Below are 21,165 nucleotides of genomic sequence, written 5' to 3' on the forward strand. Positions count from 1 at the left end.
AGGGGGCGGGAGAGGGTCCGGCCCACGCTGCGCCTGGGCTGGGACTGGTCCCGCCATCGCAGGGTAGCAGGAAGCTCTCCACACACTCACCGGACCTGGGCTAGGACTGGGTCTCTGAGCAATGTTGCTTGTAATCTCATTGATTGACCATAGTTTTGTTCCACCTCATGCCCACCTAAGTGAGTTCCCATGTTCTCCACCTTAGGCCCACCTCATTGCATGATTTTCCTCCATAAAAGTCCCTGAAAGAGACAGTTTCCTGGGGACAACCTGCTCAGGCTCCCCTCATGTCCCTCTCTCAGACAGGAACTTTCTTTCCTCCAGTAAATATATTCTGCTCATAAAAAAAAAGAAATCAGAGTCAGGGGATTCAGGTATGGAGGGGGAGGTACATTATTGTAAATTGTGGGAAAGAAAGCAGACTTCTTCCTTATGTATTTCAAATGTACTAGCTGAGGATACTTTAGACATATTTGTAAAGCTACCTTCAATGCCATTTTTGGGTTTGTGTGTGTGCATGTCAGGACCACGGTACACATGGCCCACATCTCCACCTCCAATGAGCCCTGACTCTTTGCTCCACCAAGCAAAGGCAAGGACACAGTGAGAGAAAGAACTGGATGTAGCCAAGTGTGGTGGAGCATGCCTCTGACACCAACACTCAGGAGGCTGAGGCAGGAGGAACATTGTGAGTTAGAAACCAACCTGGGTTACAAAGTAAGCTCAATGCATAGCAAGAACCAGACTCAAAAGGGCTAAAGAAGAAGGATGAGAGGAGAACGAGAAGGAGCTGGATGTGGTGAGGGTGTTACTTCTCTGGACCAAATTTCCACCCCTTCCTGTCCCCCAGAACTAAAGGCATTCTGTTACACAAATAAATTATTTCTGTTATCAACCAAATTCATCTTAGGTGCTACCACATAACAGAAAACAAGCAACCTCAAAGTGGAAAATAACTGTACAATGGAAAGATTATTTCAAAGTTAGCACCTTATCATCTGAAATCCTCCTTCTATACATGGCTCATACCAACCAAAAATCAAACAAAAAGAAATGAAAAACCTTATTAGAACCACACACAACATCTACAAGCCCCCAGGATGGCTTTTCTCCTCCCTTCCTTTGCTGAAGGATGAGCCTCTCGACACATACCCTGACCAGCGCAGAAGGTCCCCGTGCAGCAGAATCCTCAGCAGGAGGAGAACCGTGCCCTGCAAGGCCAATTCCACGAAGATCCAGCCCAGGAACTGCATCTCAAAGGGGCTCACATAGGAATCGACACCAAAGTTTTGGGTCAGGTCATACTTGATTTGATTATAGCAGAGTTCTATCAGACCTTGACCAAGGCAGAACTGAGGGAAAATCATGAAGACCCGCTTCAGGATGTCATAGATGTTCTGTAAATTCTGCACAGTGAGAGAAATAAAAAAAAATAAAATTAAAATGGAGAAAAAACATTCTCTCAGGCTTTCACAGAGAGCAAATTGGTCAAGCAATGGCTGTGACTCATCTACATGGCTGACACTGACAAAGGATCTACAAACTGTAGTATAGGGTTACAGGATAAATCCTGAGGGGACTTGACTGACCTGATCAGATACAAAAGATACATTTCTTGTTATATAGGTCTTGCTTTATCTTGATCTTAACAATCCAGCAGAAAAGTATAAAAACAAGGTATAAAAGGTGAAGCCATATTAATACGCTGAGCTGTGAAGGGCTAAGTCAACAACTTCTGACACTGCCAGTCCTGCGGATAACCCACTGCTATTATGGACCACTGGACTATATTGGATCATCTTGCTGAATTCACATACCTACAATATTTAAATGGCAACGGAACAGCCATCTCTAATAAAACTAAACAAAAAAAGCGGATACAAATGAAGGACCATTTTGTATCTGCATATACAAACTAGTTAGGATAGATATACTACTTTCTCTTAATTCAATGAGAAGAAAGATCTGTACTAATAGTATTTGGACAGGATATCACGTCTGCATCTTTTACTATGAATAACCACTACAAAAACAACAATATGCAATGTATTAATTATTGAAACTGTCTCATTGCTGTTTCTCAATAAAATTAATTTAAAAAATAAAATAAAACCCATTCTCCTCTCAGTAGCATATGCCAGGGAGTTCTCTCTCCTTCCTCGAGCTGTGTCTTAGGCCTTCCCCGCCCAGTTGCTCACTGACCCTCCCAGACTCCATCCAGCAGAAGCACGTTGTTCTTGAGATGCAAAGCTAGTGGTATTTGTCCGAGTAGGTTTTACTTCCTGGGCTCCATCACCCCTTCTTCCTTTCCTCCCTTTTGGAATGGTAGTGTCTATGCTATGGATGCTCTTTCTCTTTCCAAAACACAGAACATGTTTTGGTTCTCACAGGCTCATAGTTGGGGACAAACTGGCCACAAAAGGCCACTCAACTGGCCTTTGAGTGTCATTCATGGCTGATTCAGATGGCATTTATAAGTGAGACTCTGGATATCAGAAGTGATGGAGCAACAGGTTAAAACTCATGCGGCCTTTGGGATGGAGTGAATCAATTTTGCAAGTGAGAAAGACATGAATCTGGGGTCCCGGCGGCAAAATTATATGGACAGAATGTGTTCACCTCAGATTCATACACTAAAGCCATTGCCCCAACATGACAGCATTGGGAGAGAGGACTTCTGAGAGGCTGTTCGGTGCAGAGGGGACCATGACGGTGAAGCCTGCATCACGAAGTTGCTGCACTTCCAAGAACAGGAAGAAACCCCAGCTTTCTCTGTGTCTCCATGGTGCGTGGATACTGTGACAGCACAGCCATTCATGAGCTCCTAACAAGGCTCAGAGAGACTCGCATCTGACACCACCCTAGATTAGGACTGTTCTGCCTCCCACGCTGTGAGAACCAAATATCTTGTGTCTGTGCCCCAACTCAGTAGTTTGGGGTGTGTGTGTGTGTGTGTGTGTGTGTGTGTGTGTGTGTGTGTGCTGTTTTTACCATCCTGAGCAAACTAAGCACACAGGTGGCATCAGTGTCATAAGTGATCGGATTGCTACACAAGGACGTCATAGCAGGCACTGGGACTGGGAGCCTTTACATAATGTGCATGCCCAATTAATTCTTAGCACTCAATAAGCAGAAAATATATATGGTCATCATTCCTAAGCACGGAACTGCACAGTGCCACAAAACCAGCAGTGAAGGGCCGGCCAAATAGCTCAGCAGATTAAAGCACCTGCAAGCAGGTGCAGGGGCCAGGGGTTCAATCCCTGTGCCTGCCATGCCGGCCCTGCCCCCGGGGCACGCTGAGATGGTGATTGAGACTAGGCGTGGTGGCACACACCTATAATCCCAGCTCTTGGGAAGCTGTAAATAGGTGGATCACTATGAGTCTGACCTAGTAGTGAGACCCTGAACACCCTGTAGACCCTTCCCTAAAATTAAAAAAAAAAAAAAAACCAGCAATGAGTGACAGGGGAAAACAGAGAATTCTAGAAAAAATAAAATGTAAGATAAGCTACAAAGTTGAATCCAAGTTTTAAACTCTATGCATCTAAAAATGCAAAGCCCACCATAACTTCTGTGATTGCCTGCACCATGGGGCAGGCATTCATCTTATTTTATAATGAGATTAAAGTAGTTACAATGGGAAGCAGTTGTCCACCAGGTATCTTTGATAGATCACTTGGTGTCTCCAACTTTACTGCCCTCTGCCACGCTTCAGTCTTCCAGTAAACGTACACAGTTCTAAGAGGTGAACTTGATTATCTGTGAGGAAACAGGATCAGTGACAGATGCCTACATGCCAGCCCGACACAGGGGGGCTTGCTCCCAGGCTGTGGTCTCGGCCCAAGTCTGCATCCAGAAATACAGCCTTTGGAGTAAACCTGCTGAAGGCCTGGCCTCCTGGGCCGACCTTTGTACTCCAGAGAGCCACGTCAAAGCACTGAACCCAGAAAGGACACATAAACTAGCACTGACAAAGAATGCCCTGGAAGTACAAAAGTTTAGACTTGCATTTTATAGTCTTTCTCTCTTTATGGTCAAACTGGTTGAAGCATATGATCATATTTTATAAGGTAGCAAAACTCATCATAATGTGTACTTGTAACACACAACAGTCATACCAGAAATACTGAACACCCGACCTAAAGAACTTCCAGTTCTATATTTCATACTACACAGAGTATTTTTTTTCCTTATTATACTAACTTAAAACATGGCTAATCTAAGAAATGTAGTGTAGGGCAACAGAAAATATAATAACTTTTAGGGTATTGTCATAAGATGGTTTATTATTTAAGATAGACAGTATAAAAGCTTCACTTAATTCTTTCTTACTTTTTCTTGACTGAAACTGGGTACAAATTTTAGTCAGTCCTAATAGAGTTCATGATACTATTTTTTGTTAAATTATATTCCTACGTCAATAATGAACACACCCCAAGAAAGAAGTGGTCAGTGGTAACAGACGCAGCTGAATATTGCAGCTCCTAGCACGAATTCATAACCAATGCTATGACCTAGGAATGGGGTGGTGTGACATCTCTTGGGCCCCTACAATGGTCCCCAGGCATGGGTGAAGACAGAAGTCTGCAGGACCTGGCTGTACAGAAGCCACAGGCACGAGGGAGACCTAGCTCACCGCCTCAGCCAACCCGGCTCCCTCAGGCTGTACCAGGAGGATTGTTTATCCCGAGTCTCACCCTGCATCACAGTGACTCATGACATCCCTGCTGGCCCAGGTCCTATTAGACAGTGAAGGAGAGGGTGGACATCAGGGGCCGCTCCCACAGATTTCAATATTCCCCGCAAGCTAGAACCAATCAATTGCTCTGTGAGCTTTCTATTTAAAGCTAGACATATTAATACAGATTACTGTCAAGCCAGATCTGTAAAAATCACTGAAACAGATCATCCCCCTCATTGACTGCACAATGGATATTTATATACTTCGCTGCTTCTGCACAAACATGAGGTACAATAATAAAACTACTATTGCCTATCCACTGAGAGTCTGCTAGCCCTCTGACATTGTCACAAGGGGCGGAGCTGTCTTGATTAGGGAGACAACAGGCCTTGTGGCATTGGAAATGGGCCCAGCACCACACGCTTACATGGAAACACAACACCACCAGGTGTGCTCCCAGCCTGCGTCAGCCAAACGCCTGGGCAGCCCGCTGCTCCCCCAGGCCTGTTCTTACTGTGGCACGCAGAACCGCCAAAACGACACCAGTATTTCGAGGCAGATCTATTTAATGTCAGATAGGCACTGACTAGGAATCATTTGTTCCTCAAAATGTCAGGCCTGAAAGGCCCGGGAAGAGAGTTTTGCATGAGGTTGCACAGGGGGTGGCACAACAGGTAGAGTTGTACACAGGTAGAGCTGGCTGTCTTTGATTGGTTCTTATAATATGCATCCTAGTGACCAGTCATTCTAAGAGACAGAAGCTATTGCCTGGGCCACTAAAGATACCTCTTTTTTTTTTTTTTTTCCAGAAACCAGGGATTGAACTCAGGCCCTTGTGCTTGCCAGGGAAGTACTTATTCTACTGAGCTGTCTCCTCAGCCCCCACTGAAGATACTTGGGGAAAGGCATTTTCTGCTACATTCTCAGCCGAACAGCTGGGCATCTGCCCCTGTCCCAGACATGCTGTCAGCCAAATACCTGGGCATGATGAGGACTCGAGTGAATGGCAGGAAGTCACAAGTCAGGTCAAAGGGCAGGTAAAAAAGCAGGAGTAGGAAGGGCTGAGGCCCTGCCAGGGTCTGAAGTCTCCTCACACAGCTGCCTAGCAAGTGTCAAGCAGAGGCTGAGAGTGAGGCAGCTCCAGCAGGGACAGAACAGCCTGAGGGGGCTTAGCGTCTATGAAAGCACTCAGCTAGGGCTGGTGAGATGGCTCAGTGGTCTAAAGCACATACTTAGAACAAGCATAGCAAAGCACATGAACCGCAGTTCAATCCCCCAGCACCACATGCCAGCCAGCCCCGCCCCCTGGTGGGCTGAGCTGACCACACACACACACAAATAAATAAATAAATTTAAAAAAAAAAAGATTCAAAACCATTACTAAAAAAAAAAAAAAAAGAAACTCTGAAAGCACTCAGCTAGACTTCCACGCCTGCTGGGGCCGGTTCCCAAAGTGACCTGCTAGTGGGGACAGGTGAGCAGATGGAGGCACTGGCTTACAGCGCAAGTGCCCCCGGCTCACACCCCATGCTCAGGACAGCCCTGTGCTCTGACACTTGGAAGGCAGTAAAATGAAAGGAGCCCCCAAGTCCCCAGGAAACAGACAGGATCACCGGACTGTCCTCCGGGACACAGACTGTGACCCGTCCTGCCTTCTAGTGTCCAACAAGACGGACGGGGGTGCTTTGCTGGGACCCTTTTCACTGCCCTCTCCTCTGCCACCACATCGTCAAGCTGTCCCTGGGGAAGACGCAGGGGTGTAACTCAAACCTCTTCATGACCCCGTCCTGGCTCCGACAGCAGCAGCAGCAGCAGCCACACATCTTTCTGTCCCCTGTCACTGCACATGGGCGTGGCTCTTACAGTGCCACAGAAGGTTTATCAATTAGAATTACTTTCTCTTTCTGGAGCTTAAAGCCAGCAGACACTGGCACATTTCCACTGATTTCCAGTTGGAAAAGCAGCAGTACGGCCCGTGTCTCCAGTCCCTGTCCCTCGGGCCCTTGGAAGGGAGGACTGCTGGGGGCGACTGACCTGGGCTTTGGAGACAATGGCCAGGAGCCGCGGCATGGTCGTCATCAGCAGGGTGCAGAGGCCGAAGATGAAGTTCAAAGAGATGTAGGAGATGAAAGCCACGTCCGAGCTGGAGAAGACTCCGGACATGAGATACATCCAGGGAAGCGTTGCATATCTGAAAGGCACGAGAAGAGCCAGGTCGCTCCTGGACCAGCCCTCTGTCTGAGGACTGAATGGTAGACGTGGTTTTGTAGGCCTGGTGACTTCGGCTCACGTCTCCTCCCGGGCCTTTCCCAGAGGCAGTGGTGCTCCGGGGTTTCTGAGCATGCTGCCATGCAACCAGAAGCATGCCACAGGAGTTTCTGACCACCTCTCCAGGCCACAGCCTGGCTTCGCAAGCTTCTCCCCTCCCGAGGGGACGCCTCTTCGCTGCGTCTCTCAAGAGCCCAGGCACGATCCCTGCTTGCTACAGGAAGGCAGACCGAAAGCAGCATGGAAAGCCACAGAGCATGATCTGAAATTAAGGCCAGGGCAGAATGGAGAGCTTCATTTCAGCGTTGGCTGCATGTCAGATACTGGGCAGCCCCAAATTGCCCTCCTGGGCCCAACAACCCGGAAGGAGCACTGCTGCGGCCCACACCTCAATGGGACGGAGCGAGCTAGCACCCGTAAGAGCATGCTTGGCTCACCCTGAGGGCACCTGAACACAGAGCCCCTGCCGGCGGCCCCCATCCCAAGCCCTGCAGGAAGACTGTGGGCTCAGACTTCAGTGGGACCAAACAAACCACCCAACCCCTGACTTTCTCCTGTTTCCACAGCCCTAGAGCCAGTTTCATCCTGGCTAAGTCCCCTCCACTCCTTCTCACCACAATACAATGGGGTTGCTTTCATGCACACCATGAACAGAAATGGGAACCTGAACCGCTGTTCCAAACACCAGCACAAAGTCTCCTATTCGTGTATACTTCTGGGGACTGGACCTGGAACCTTCATCCTGAGCTACAGCCCCAGCATGTTTAGAGTTGTTCTTCTCAGACAAGGCGCAAATTTGCAATCCTCATGCCTCAGTCTGTGGATTACAGGTATGCACCACCAGGCCTGGCTAGCCATCATCTACCGTAATAGGAGATGGATAATAGGAAACAGCGGCATGAATTGTATGGCAATGGTAAGGCCACCAGGGTCTGGGGAGAAGAAGGGGGGAGAAGAGGAAAGTGAAATAGGAGGGATACACATGTGGCGCTGGGTGTGTACCCATTTATGGCGATGTGTCCATCAGGTGCCACAGACACAGATTCATAACTTTTTAAATAAAATACAAACAGCCACAAATCACAGCCTTTCCCGTAAGAGCCATCTAGCGGGTGTTTGGGCAGCAGCCTCTCCACACGCAGGTGAAGGCACCGCTGTTTTCTTCCAGTGATTAATTGTTTAACCTGCAACACTTCAGTGCCTTCTAAACGCCTGAGGTTGTTTTAATACGTTAACTGGCTCTGAAAATTATGAGGCTTCAAATGTTGTCAGAGGCGCGAGGGCCCCAGGATAGCTGTTATCTTAGCACGCTGCCCTTTGCATATGAAATCTGAGACAGTGGCGTGCTAACGACTGGGTGGAGAGACGCATGCTCCCGTGGCAGGAATAGACAGGGTCCTGCATACAAAAGCACAGCGCCCCAGAAGCGTCGCTCACCGGCAGTCAGCGTCACCCCTGGGGCGGGAGGAAAATTATTTTGGAGCCCCTAATGGCCATAAGACCTTGAAAGTCATTCATCTAAAATAGTTACTGTACAAAATAATTAAATCAAAGTAATAACCGAGGAGACAGGTCATGACTCCTAGAGGCTTTCCGTTGTCAACCGTACATCTGAAATGAAGCTCTGCAGGCAAGAATCAAAGCCCACTCAGCTCACAAGCAGAGCACAGCCACTCGCGACCCTCCCTGCACAGGCAAACATCAGGGGCCGCCTGGGTCACATGGCCTTGGGAAACAAATACAACCACCGGACTGAGAGCAATTCTGCAAGCGACACATAAGCAGCGGTAAAGGCTGGTGATCAATTTTTTAAATTAACTGGTTGATTGATTGATTGATTGATTGATTGTGGTCCCGAGGACCGAGCGAAAGGCCTTGTCGGAGCTGTGCCCCACTGCTTGCATTTCCTATTTAGAGACACTGTCTCGCTAAGTTGCTAAGTTCCTCAGGCTGAGGTTGAGCTTGAAATCACCCTGCCTCAGCCTTGCAGACTGTTGAGACGGCAGCCCTGCGGCCCCAGCCTTGCCGTGGGCACTAACTTGGGGGCTTTAATTGCTGTGAAGCTCTTTGGGCAGAAAATAACCTCTCTAGCCTAACACTACTGATTCAGACTCTATGTTCTGCAACAACCTGTGACAAATTGCTTTTTCTTCCCACCAGAAAGAACTTTTGACAGCCAAATAACACAAGCACTGTGGTCCACTTATGCTCCACCAAAAAGAATGTAGATAAGAAGAAAGGGAAAGGACCACTGGGACAAGGGAAAGGAGAAAAGAGGAAGAAAGGGGGGGAAGAAATGCATGTACACACACAGGACAGAGTGGCCAACTGTACTGCTGATCTCTGCTGGTCTGTTGAAAGAAGCAGTTAATGCTTAGATCTCTCTCTCTCTCTCTCTCTCTCTCTCTCTCTCTCTCTCTCTCTCTCAGTTTTTTTTATAATTTTTGACCCATTTTGCAAGCTTATATCTGATAATCTGAGCAACTAACGTGGAGACAGTAATATGCAATATACAATAGTTGTTAAATTCCTATCATTTCTCTTAGTGAAACTATCATTTCCAAAGTTTTTTTTCACTATTTTTTATTCTCTTTAAAAAGTAAAAAAAAAAACATGGCGAAAAAGAAATCAAGAAAGAGCAGGTCCTTGCTTGCCCTTTGTGCAACACAGTATCCAGCGGCTCGCTCTGCTCAAGCTGGTGACATCCAGGTGGGCCCTTGGGGAGCAGCACCTCACAGCGCCTCTGATGGGACCATGGGGACAAAGCCTGGTGGGCCTGTACCCTCCTCCATGGGCATCTGAGTGGCCAACAGTAGCCAGCGCGATGCCCCTTCCCCCGCCACCAGGTTGAAGGCCTTGCCCCAGGGGTGGGGCCGGCACAGCACGGGCTTGAACCCTGGTCCCCTAGTGCTTGTCTAAGCAGGTGCTTTAGTCTGCTGAGCTATCTGGCAAGCAGGACTGACTTTCCTTTCAGACACTGTCAGGGGCTACATTCCTCTTTCGATATGAGCCTTGTCTTCCCTCCCCTTTACAGCTTAAATGTCCACTCTTCATGACAGGGAGACATACTGCTGGGCATTTATGGTATCTCCCCTGGCCATCCTCCAGCTCTCCTCCTGCACGTTTCCTCCAGTTCAAGTTCATTCATGGGCCCTTCTGAGGGCTGGGTGTCCTTGGGCCTTCCCTGCTTGGAACCGTTTCAGGGCTCCTGGGACCTGCAGGTCCTGTGGACTCAGTGAGAGGAAGCCAGGGCTGCACAGTCACCCGCCATGACCCAGATGGACAGGAGACGCGGCTCCCGGACAGGTTGGCCTGGTCCCTCCACTCACAGCGGCAGTCACCAGTCACCCATTCCAGAGTAGCTATGTTGCAATGACAAAGGAATGAATTTCCAGATCCAGTGAATCCGTGGTCCCTATGCACTACCTTGTGACCTGCTTGGACTTTTCCCCTGGACTCACCCCTGACTGCAGACTGAGCCTGAGTTATCTTGCACAACTCCTTTGTCCACGTCACCCAGGAATCCTTAGCAGGAAGTGGGGATCCTGCTGGCTATGATCACACAAGCACCCCTGCAACCCTCCTGAAATCCTGGGGGAAACAGTTACACACAAGAGGAAATTCCTAACTGGATGCAGATTCCTAAAGGGGCTTGCAATCCAATCAAGGTTCATAAAGATGTCTACAGCCTTGCTCTTTTAAGTTTCTAACCATTTGAAGTTCACTTCTTGTCATAGCTTTTGAAATCTCCTCCCTAGATTTTAAAACTAACTTTAGAGCGAAGTCCATTCTCAGACACTGCAAGAGGACACAGCACTCTCCCCTCTATGGGGTCAATAACCTGACCTCTGACCTAGGTGCCCACAAGTACAGGGTGCTCTGTAAGAGCGCCTTAATTTTGAGCAAAGTGTAGGTACATGCCCTTTATGTGTTTTATAGCTGAGAACATACTATGCTCCAAGAGTAAAATAATTCTGAAGGTAACCATTATAAAATTAAATTAACTGTACTGTTGAGTCACTGTCCACTAAGTTTGTACGAATGACCTAATTGAATCTGCACAGCAACAGAAATACGGTTTGTAGGAAGAATCTGAGGTTGAGAGAGAGGAAATAACATTTTGAAGGCCTCACAGAAATAACATTAGCAGCTAGCAATATCAGTACTAATCAAAATGTATTTTCGTGTGTCCCTGTCTTTCCACCGGTGCACCCAGCCAGCCATCCACCCATCCATTTCAGAGTAACGTATACCATAAGAAAGTCCCTGTATCCTAATTACATGCCTTGGATAATTCCAGGTCACTGACAGAACAAAGTGTATAAACATCGTGTCAGTGGTCATTTCTGGGTGGAAACTGGAGGCTTCGGTTGGACACGAAGCTTCAGCATGACACTTCCCGGGCTATGAGAAGGCAGCTCCGCTAGCTCTTCTCTACTTTGCCATTCGGAAACCTGGAAGCCCCCACGTAACACACACGCATTCCCACTACCCACTGGGCACAACTTGGAGGCTCCTAGCAGGGACCCTGGCGAGCACACAGACGAGAAATCTGCAGTGACTTGACATCTGCCAGTTTTCCTCAGAGAAGAACATGACAAAGTCAGGCCACACCACTAATATTCCAGGAGCAGGAAAACAGGCCACACGGCGCTGCACAGGACCCTCTGTCCAAACGCACCATCAGAGCTGAGTGAGGTTCACATGCGGTTGAATGGCAAAGCGAGAGTGACCAGGACCCCGGTCAGCAGTGGGGTCCGGCAGCCACGGGGCCCTGCTGCCCCAGGGCCAGCCTGCTGCGTCTCCTGACGCCCGCGGCCTCCCTCCTTCCCGCTCCCCTTCCACAGCCACTCATCGCCTTGCTGGGACTGGCTTGTTCCACCTCACTGGCAGGATCCACATAATCGCCTGCGAAAGGAGAAAAGCCCAGAGCCGACAGCGGGCTCAAGCCGTCCTGAGGATTTTCTCTGTGCAAAACACAAGCGATAATTCTGCAGCGCAGCTTCATGTACACCCACCCGAAAAGCGCCAGCAGGAGCGCTGTGGCTGCCAGGTTCTCGCGGAAAGTGAAGGCTGTGAGCTGGAAGGTGACGATGACAGCGACGCACAGGCCAACGGAAACCAAGTAGAAGAGCTGGAGAAACACAACCGAGACAGGGAGTCAGCAGTGTCAGGAGGACGGCTCAGCGAGCCTCAGCGACTCACCCCAAGGTGGCCCGCAGGACCACGCAGCCACGCTGCTCCTGCGCCCGTGGGGACTGTGTCCCTGGACCCCGTCCTGTAGTCACCCCGTGGTTGAGCTGCGTCTCCTGGATTCCTATGCTGCCCACCCTCCTCCCAGATGACGTTGAGTCTGCAGGTAGAGCTTTTCAAGACCAATTGCCACATTTCAGTAGGGTCCTTAAAGCACAGCCTGGCCCCTATGACTGCACCCTTAGAAGAGGAGATGAGGGCCAGGCATAGGAACAAAAGCTGTGATCCCAACAGTCCGGGAGACTGAGGCAGGAGGACCGCAAATTTGAGTTCAGCCTGCACAACATAGTGACTTTTCCAGACCCTGTCTCAAGATAAAACTAAAAAAGGGCTAGGTGGCTGGGCATGATGATACATGGCCGTTAATCCTGCCCCTCAGGAAGCTGAGGGTGAGGATGGCTGTGAAGTCAAGGCCAGCCAGGGCTACAGAATGAGCTCAAGGCCAGCGTGAACCACATAGAGAGACCCCGCCTAACCCCCCCCCCCCAAAAAAGGGAGGAGGGGTGGAGGACGAAGCGCAGGATGAGAAAAGGAAAAGGGGACAGAGGAGGGGAAGGGCCAGGGAAGGGGAAGGGAGGGAAGGTGGGGGAGGGGAGATCAGGTGGACGAAACCAGGACAGGCTTCTTTCCCTGAATGCCCCGAGCCTCCCCTGTGGCTGTGCTCCATGGCCAATGGGCCAGGACTCCTGGAATACTGTCTTTTTTTTTTTTTTTTCCAGGTGCCGGGGTCAAGCTCAGGACCTTGCCCTCGCCAGGCAGGTGCTTATCCCTGAGCCATCTCCCCAACCCGGCCCTGGGATGCTGTGGACACAGCGCCCTCCTCGGGCCGGGGGCTGCTGGGCCCCTCCTCACTGCCCTCTGCAGTCAGACTCCACTCGCCCGACCTCCCAGTTTAAAGTCCCCACTCCATGTCCCCTTCACACCCTCCAGGGACCCCCGCCATGAGCCAGCTGCATCGGGCATGGCTGACTGACTCCCTGCTTTCTCCAGGAACGGGGAGATCTTTGATCTATTCATGAGTTCTAAAGCAGTGCCTCTGTTCATTCACATGGCTGGAAAAGAGCAGGATGTCCTGGAGGATCGGAAAGAGCAGGAAGGCCTTGCGCACGCGCAGAGCTGGACCCGGAGGGCCCTGGGTCGTGGTCTCAGCAGACACAGTGAGCGCTGAGGCCCTACTCTCCAGCCGTCACTGGCGCCTTCTTTCGGCCTTCTCACAAGGTAACAAGCGCCCTACCTCGTGACCCCAGCACTTTGCAAGGATCCTGCTTTCCAGGGCCAGCACGTGAAGGTTGGCTAAAAGACTGGCTTTGGGGAGCACACACTTAGTTCCCAGCCAGCTGGGGCACACCTTCAGCCCTAGCAGACCGTTGACATCATTCCGTGCATCGTGAAAAAGCAAAGCAGGGATTGCTGGGATAACACTAGAAGAAACAGTCAGCCACAGAATCAAATATGCAGTGCTGTCTTAGGACTCATGCCTGGCATCCCAGCTGAGGAGGGGCCAGAGGCAGAGACAGAGGGCCGCAGAGAACACAGCCGAGGAAGTGGACAGGAGCCTACTGCGGGTCCTGAGGAGCCAGGTGTCCCTGAGCAGTCCCAGACACCCACTCCTCGCAGTGTCTTGCTTGGTCCTGCTGCAGCCTTTGCTTTGCTCTGGGGATGTGGGGACCACCAGATGCCACTAAGTGGCCAATGTGGGAGCAAACAGCTGGGGCCGTGCGTGGCCCTGGGATCAACTGAGCCAAGGCTGAGGGTGGGGCTGAAATCCTGCTCTGCCCTGCCAGGGGTGACCCCAGGGGGCCCAGCCCTCCTGTCCTACCTCCCCCCCCACACACACACACACAGAGATCCTACCATGTCATACAGGAAGTGAGTGACCCAGTACGTCCTGTAGCCAAGGCCACTGATGTGCTGCAATCTCTTGGCTCCGGTCACCCTGTCCCTCACCACATTGCTCCCCACGGACGCAGACAGGACGGAGAATCCCAGCACGATGCACAGGGCTACGCCGCACTGCCGGATGCTCTCCAGGCTGCAGGCAAAGCACAGATGCTCATCAAAGGCAGGAAGAAGGTGAGGTCCCCTATACTGTCACAGCCAGGACTAACAGTGAGGACCCCGCCTCGGAACCCTGACCTCCTCCAGTGACTTGAACCATGGTTCAGAGTCTGGGGCAGATGTCACCGAGGAGCACAGTTCCCCGGGGCGCATCTGCGTCGCTGCACTTAGCCCGCCCTGGAAGTTGAGCCCGACTTCTCACTAAAGCGAAAGGCATCCCGCAGCAGCAGCGACACGCTGCAGCTTCTGCTGATGGCGGGTTATCTGGTCACAGCAACTCCTGCCAGGGAGGACAGCGGTGCCACGTCCACCCGCTGCAGCCCTGCTGCAGCCATGGCGACTCTGTGAATGACCTCAGCGCGCCTGCAGTTACAGGCACCACCGCTCTCCCCAGGTGTCCTCCCTACAGCATTACTAACACCTTTCTGTCCTGGCAAGTGCCACCTGCTCTCCTTTCTGTCCAGTCTTCAGGGACACTTGACACACATGACCTTTCCAGCACCCAGCAGATCAAGGCCTGAGCCTTGCTCCGAGTGGCACCTCCTTTCCCGTCGTGCTGGTTTCATGACATTCACCAACTGGCTGCTGCGGAGACTCTAGGCAGCTGGTAGAGACGGAGTCCTGCATCAGTGTGTGAAGGACAGGGCAAGCTGTGACCCTCTTTCCTGCTGCAGTAGGGATTGGAGGACAGAATGCCCATCAAGCATGGCGTAGCCAGCCATGGTAGTACATGCCTGGAATCCTAACACTGCAAGGCTGAGGCAGGAGGACGGCAAGTTGGAGCCCATCTTGGGCAACTTAGTGAGATCCTACTGCAGAATAAGTAACTAAAGAGCTGGGGACGTAACTCAGCCGCAAGGCTCTGGGTTCAACCCAGTGTCCTTTGCTGCTTCTTTTTTCCAAGCATATTATGTTCCTACCTTGCTGGGAAGGATATAAATAATACTTTCTTTAAAAATGCAGCATTTAATTTTTAATTTTTTTTCTTTTTCATTAGGGAAGGGTCTATGGGATATCCAGGGTCTCACTACTAGATTGGACTCATAGTGATCCACCTGTTTACAGCCTCCCAAGAGCTGGGATTATAGGCATGCGCCACCACGCCCAGTCTCATTCGCCATCTCAGTGTGCTGCGGGGGCAGGGCTGGCACAGCAGGGCTGGGGATCAAACCCTGGCCCCTGCGCCTGCTGGCAGGAGCTTTAATCCGCTGAGCTATGCAGCCGGCCCTTTGCAGCATTTAAAGGCTTGCTGAGAATATAGACAGGCAGAGCATGGAGAGAAACTGGGCAGATGCCTTGTACCTTGAAATAAGACAATGGAAAGTGACACCCTGCCCCTCCACTGGGACCACGGGGAAAGCCTCCCACAGGAGCTGTCGGGCACTGCCCGGTTACCTGAGCAAGCACTGTGTGTGTATAAGCCTGAAAGCCTTCCCGGAGGGGCCTGTGCGCACACACACGTGCAGGACGGTGTCCAACCCCAAGCACTGCGGGGCACACACTGCCTCAGGATAATGACTTAGAAATGCAGCTGCAGGGTAGCTCAGTCCACGCTAAGCTCGGGGAGGCAGCTCCTTTCACTAACCACATTCCTCCCACCTGCAAGGATGTGTCCTAGCCCCAAGCCACTAATGTCACATATCTCTGCGAAGAAACATGGAGGAGGCATCAAAATTGCCCCTAAGTGACTCAGCTCTCCCACACCAGCACCAGTACCAGAAGCAGCAGCACCATCACCACCCCCAGCCCCAGCACCCCCAGCACCCCCAGCCCCAGCCCCAGCACCCCCAGCAACATTTTTCCCACTCACATCTTGTCTTCATTCAGCAGAGCCCCTCCATATGGACGGCTGTACAGCGTTATTGCTGTAGAGAAGAAATTGAGCAGTGAGCCCTGAGCCTTCCTGCCCGAGGACCACAACCCGCGCCCGAGGCACACGACTCCCGGTGTCCAGCTCCTTCGCCCCTCCCCGAGGCCCCAGCAGGACCAGGGCCCAATCCCATCTTGCGATCCAGCCAGGGCACGCTGAGGCTTCCTGCTGCCAAGCGCAACCAGTTAGCCAGAGGCCTGGCCCATGTCCCTTGGGCCCTGGCCACGCATTAGGTGACAGGCACTGTGTTCACCTGTTACACATTATGGTTAATCCCTAGAAGTCCCCCAAGGCCCTGGGATATTCTATGATCACAAAGCAGATTTAGGAGATGAAAGTAGGCCAAAGAGATCATTTGGTAACAACCAGGTCAATATCCATTTGGCCTCTGGAGGAAGCCAGGTCAAGACAGACAGGAAAACCGGACCGCCTCCTTCGGCCAGTTTTGTTTTGGTTGTTTTGCTTTGCTTTGTTCAAACACCAGCAGCCACTGGGGAAAAACAGGCACCAAGTCATCAGCAGAAAGCGCTTCGAGATAAAGGTTGCTCCTGTTAGCACTCCGCGTGGCCTCCTTCCCGTAAGCCCCTGTCGCTACTGGATGGAGAACTCTGTGACTTTAGGCGAGCACTTTCTGGTTCATCCCGCAGATGCTGTGAACTAGGAGAGTAATTAGGTCTTTTTCTAAATGGCTGCCTCAGACATTTGGAGCTGAGTGGCCTGTATTGGAGGCAGCCCGGCAGACCCGAGTCCTTGCTCTGTTTCATGTTGTGACCCCTGTGTTTTCTTCTTCTCCTTTCAACTCGCTTTTAATTCATCTGTATGTTGCATTCTTATCGAAGTACCTTAAGTCCTTCCTGAAACACCATGGTATATAAAGACACAAATAAACTAAAAGGTGCAGCCCTGGAACCAGTCTCGGTTCCCCAAAGTCCCAGCAGTCCTGCCCACCAAAGCCCTCACGTCAGCCCACTGCTACCTGCCCCCTCTGTGGCACGGCCAGCCTTCCAAGCTCCTCCTTCACAAGCTCAGCCATGCACTGGGGCGACCTCTGCTCAGAGCAGAAGGAGCAGTGGGGGGCACTTATTCAGAAAGTCTCTGCTACAGTTTTGCAGACCAATCTCTGTGATTATAAATTGCTATTGTCTGGATACCTACTCCTGGCTCTTGGGGTGTGGGCCTAGCGCCTGCTGCAGGCCTCTCTAAATTCTGGACGTCATTTCCACTCCATCACGGGTGGAACAGCTGGAGGTTGACACCTGCCGATCGGGACCCAGCACACCCACCAGGCTGTCTTCCCTTTGTCTTTCACTGGACGTGACTTCTGGCCCTGTTGCCACAGTACCTGCCAGCTGCTGTATGTCCTAACTCAAGTGCCAACTGCTGGGCAGCTAGCACGACACCTGACCAGCAGCCCGGCATGGACCACTCGCTGTGCCAAAGCCAGCCGACCTTGGGCAGTGCTCACAAAGCACCCAGACAAGTGTGACAGGTGACCTGTGGGTGCTGCAGACAGGGAGGCTACGCCTGCAACGTGGTGCGGGGGGCACACAGTTCTGGACACCGCATGTGACTGAGAACACCCAGGAGAGGGTGATCAGCTGAGTGAGGTCTACGCGTTACATTCTTGGAACACAGGCGAATGCTGGAATAGTTCAACGTGGAAACACACACACACACAACAACAACAACAACAACAACAACAATTAGAATGAACAAATGGCTAAAACATTATATACCAGAGGCAAGAGTCTGTCTGTTTTGTTTGGGAGAAACCATTTGGAGGAGACAGGTTCCAAATAATTCAAGTATCTTTAAAAATAAGCTGTGGGGGCCGGGGAGATGGCTCAGTGGAATAAGCACTTCCCTGGCAAGTGCAAGGGCTGAGTTCAATCCCTGGTTCCGCCAAAAAAAAATAATAATAATAAGCTGTGATTGTAACTACAGCACTTTTCCAAGTCCTGTGGCTTAGCTTCTACAAGTAAACCAAGCTCAAGAGGTTCTGGGAACCCCAACATCCACAGCCAGTCAGCCAATGTGCAGAAGGGGCTTGGGACCACTTGTGTTGGTGCTGGTCTCTGGAGTGTCCACAGGGACCACGTCTTTCGGTTCAATGGGCATCGCTGAGCGGAGTGCGGGCGACAGGACGGACTTCATACCCCGCCACCCTTCTACCCAGGAGAACACGGAGCCCCCACCGTCTCACCACAGTTTTGGATCTGTCACTTGATCTCACCTCTCCTCTCCAAAGTGTTAGGGACCTTGCTTGCTGGGGTCCGTGCTAATTCTAGTTGGCCAATGGCAGGGTGAAGGACAACTACACGCAAGAGAAATGTGGGTCTGGGCTCCTGTCTCCCCCTGATTCTCTGCACATCCTCAGCAATCCTGAGTCCTCTCAGTCCTCCCTTCATGACCACAGATCCATCCTACACCACTCCCCCTATATCCCACAGGTGTGTCAACACCTCCAAGTAAATGTCAAAAGCCCACAGAAGCCCCCCGCCTCCTCCAGCTTTCCGCTGCCAATGTCTCAGTGGTCCTCCCAGCTGCACAGATCAAAGTGAGGCCTCCCTCGCCAGCCCACCCTTCCCACCCACACATCCCAGGAGCTCCCAAATTCTGCTTGCTCATCTCAGCTCCCCACACACTGGAGACCCTCCCGGGTGGCCCTGGCTCGAATCTTCCCTCGCTCATCTCTCCCCAAGCTTGCAGTCCCTCACAGCAGCCCAGGAAATTTCCAACAAGGAGGAGAAACGCAAACAGAGCATTCACGCCCTCAGCTTCACACAGACACCCTTCCCAACAGAGGCCAGACTCTCCTCTCGCCCCCTTGTCCCTCTGGCGTGGTCCCTTGGTCCCCTGAGGACACCACCTCTTCCCTAACTCTCACTGCGTGTGCCATGCTATCTCTGCAGACCAACGTCTCCTCTCTCAGATCTCTTTAATGAATCTAACGTCCTTGTTTCGAATCATGATTCCTCCTTTGTGTTTCTATTTCCTGCTTTATTGCCATATAGCTGATAAATACAAAACAGACAGACACCGTTCCAACATACAATGGTTGGACTTAGGACATTTCAATTTTATAACAGTGCAAAAGAGATACGCATTTAGTGGAGATCACACTTGAAAATTCAAGATTTACTCTCTTTCTGGGATAATGGCATCCGCGACAGGACTTGCTCTCCGGAGCCTCGGCGGGGGCAGCCACAGCTCCAGGTCCTGGTCATCTCCACAGTGCTGGGGGCACCAAAGGGGACAAGCAATCGTCACAGGGTTCCTAGATGCCAGGCTAAGAGGAGTAGAAAATCACATGGCACACAGTGGCCACTTCACACATTCTCAGCCCACATTGGGCTTACGGACATAACCCCATCACTCCGCACAGAACGCCTGTGTGTGAAGCATATACACTGATGCGTTAGTTGCAGATACGTTGTGAAATGATTATCAATCAAGCTCATTAACATAGCCACCACCCCTCCTAGGCTGATGGAGAGAACGTAAACTAGATCAGCCATTATCAGAAACAGCACAGAGGTGCCTCAGAAAATTAATAATAGAGCTACTGTACCACCAAAGCATAGATGAGATAACATCCAAGAGAAATAAGATCGTCATACTAAAGATATCTGTACCACCACCTGTACTGAGGCATTGTTCACAGTAGCCCGTATATGCACACATGGAGAGAGGAACAGAGACCCAGTGATGTATGTGTCACTATGCGCATAGACATACACGTCTACTTATGTGCGTGTATACATATGCACTGTATTTCAAGTGTCATTCATCTATTGATAGACCTACAGCATAATAAGCATACGCATATTTGTGAATATTTCTCGAGCCATTCATCTATGGAAACACACACACAGTGGAATACTATTCCATCTTTAAAAATATGAATTCCTACCTTTCATGATATCATGGACGAAACAAAGACACTATGTTCACCAAAATAAGCCAGAGACAGGAAGACAAATTCCTCATGATCTCACCTGTGTATCTTAAAACGTCACGGTCATAAAAATAGAGAGAGCAGGGCCAGGGAGATGGCTCGGTAGAATAAGGGCTTGCCTGGCAAGCACAAGGGCCAGAGTTCAATCCCTGGTTCTGCCAAAAAAAAAAAAACATAGAGCAGCTGTTTGTCAGGGCCAGGGGTATGGTCCATGGGGAGACATGGGACAGAGGGAGGCATGTGATGAACTCGGGTTCTGGGGACCCAGGGTTCCAGACTGCTGTTGATGACTCTGTGTTGTTTCTTTGATATCCGATGAAGGTAGATCTCTAGTCTTGTCATCACACATGCACACGAAGAAGATAAATTAAGCTGGCAAGGGGACAGTGGACAAGCTAAGGGAGAGGTATTTCTCAGATGCGGAGGCCTCACTTGCTCGCGAGCAGAGTGCGCAGCTGGCCCTCCTTCCCCACAGCTCCCAAATCTGCAGCTTCCGCCATGAATCAGGATAATGCAGGAAAGGTGCACTGAGCATGTGCAGACACAGCCCCTGGTCACCACTGCCCACGCAGCGCAGCCTAGCAGTGACTCACAAAGCACTCGCGCTACAGCAGGTGTTACGACAGTTCTGATGGTGTCGGCTTAAAACATCCTTCAGAAGTCTCTCACACTGGGAGGCATGACCTAGTTGGAAGAGGTGGCGATCGGGGCCGTAATCCAGAGGGAGGGGGATCCTTGTCCCCAGCTCTTCCTTCCTCTGCTGCCTCGGTGCCATGAGGTAAGGGTTTTGTTTCCTCCTTCACAGCCTTCCACCTCGCCATTTGTGCCTTGGACCCAGTCTACCATGACAGAACCCACTGAAACCATCAGCAAAAATCAACCTTCCCTCCTTCAAACTGGGGGCATTGGGCATTGCGTCCCAGCAACAGGAAAGTGACTAATATTGCAATTTAGAGATTATTTAAAGTATATGGGTGGGGCTGGAGAGATGGCTCAGTGGTCTAAAGCACCTACTTAGAACAAGCTTAGCAAAAGCATCAGGGACCGCGGTTCAATCCCCCAGCACCACATGCC

At 50.9% G+C, this 21,165-nt stretch overlaps 1 protein-coding gene across 1 annotated transcript in view; it reads right to left on the reverse strand.

Annotated features, from left to right (window-relative positions):
• Abca13 (ATP binding cassette subfamily A member 13) overlaps positions 1 to 21,165 on the reverse strand; it is a 448,352-nt gene that overhangs the window by 128,069 nt on the left and 299,118 nt on the right. Inside the window, exons 49-53 of the mRNA XM_023714440.1 lie at positions 16,074 to 16,128; positions 14,060 to 14,237; positions 11,971 to 12,086; positions 6,719 to 6,875; positions 1,153 to 1,406 (exon numbers count right to left, since the gene is read on the reverse strand). Of these exons, the coding sequence (XP_023570208.1) occupies positions 1,153 to 1,406; positions 6,719 to 6,875; positions 11,971 to 12,086; positions 14,060 to 14,237; positions 16,074 to 16,128 (760 nt within the window). The remainder of the gene's footprint in view (positions 1 to 1,152; positions 1,407 to 6,718; positions 6,876 to 11,970; positions 12,087 to 14,059; positions 14,238 to 16,073; positions 16,129 to 21,165) is intronic.

This window comes from Octodon degus, unplaced genomic scaffold (assembly GCF_000260255.1).
Source record: "Octodon degus isolate 3935 unplaced genomic scaffold, OctDeg1.0 scaffold00035, whole genome shotgun sequence".
Classification (NCBI taxonomy): domain Eukaryota; kingdom Metazoa; phylum Chordata; class Mammalia; order Rodentia; family Octodontidae; genus Octodon; species Octodon degus.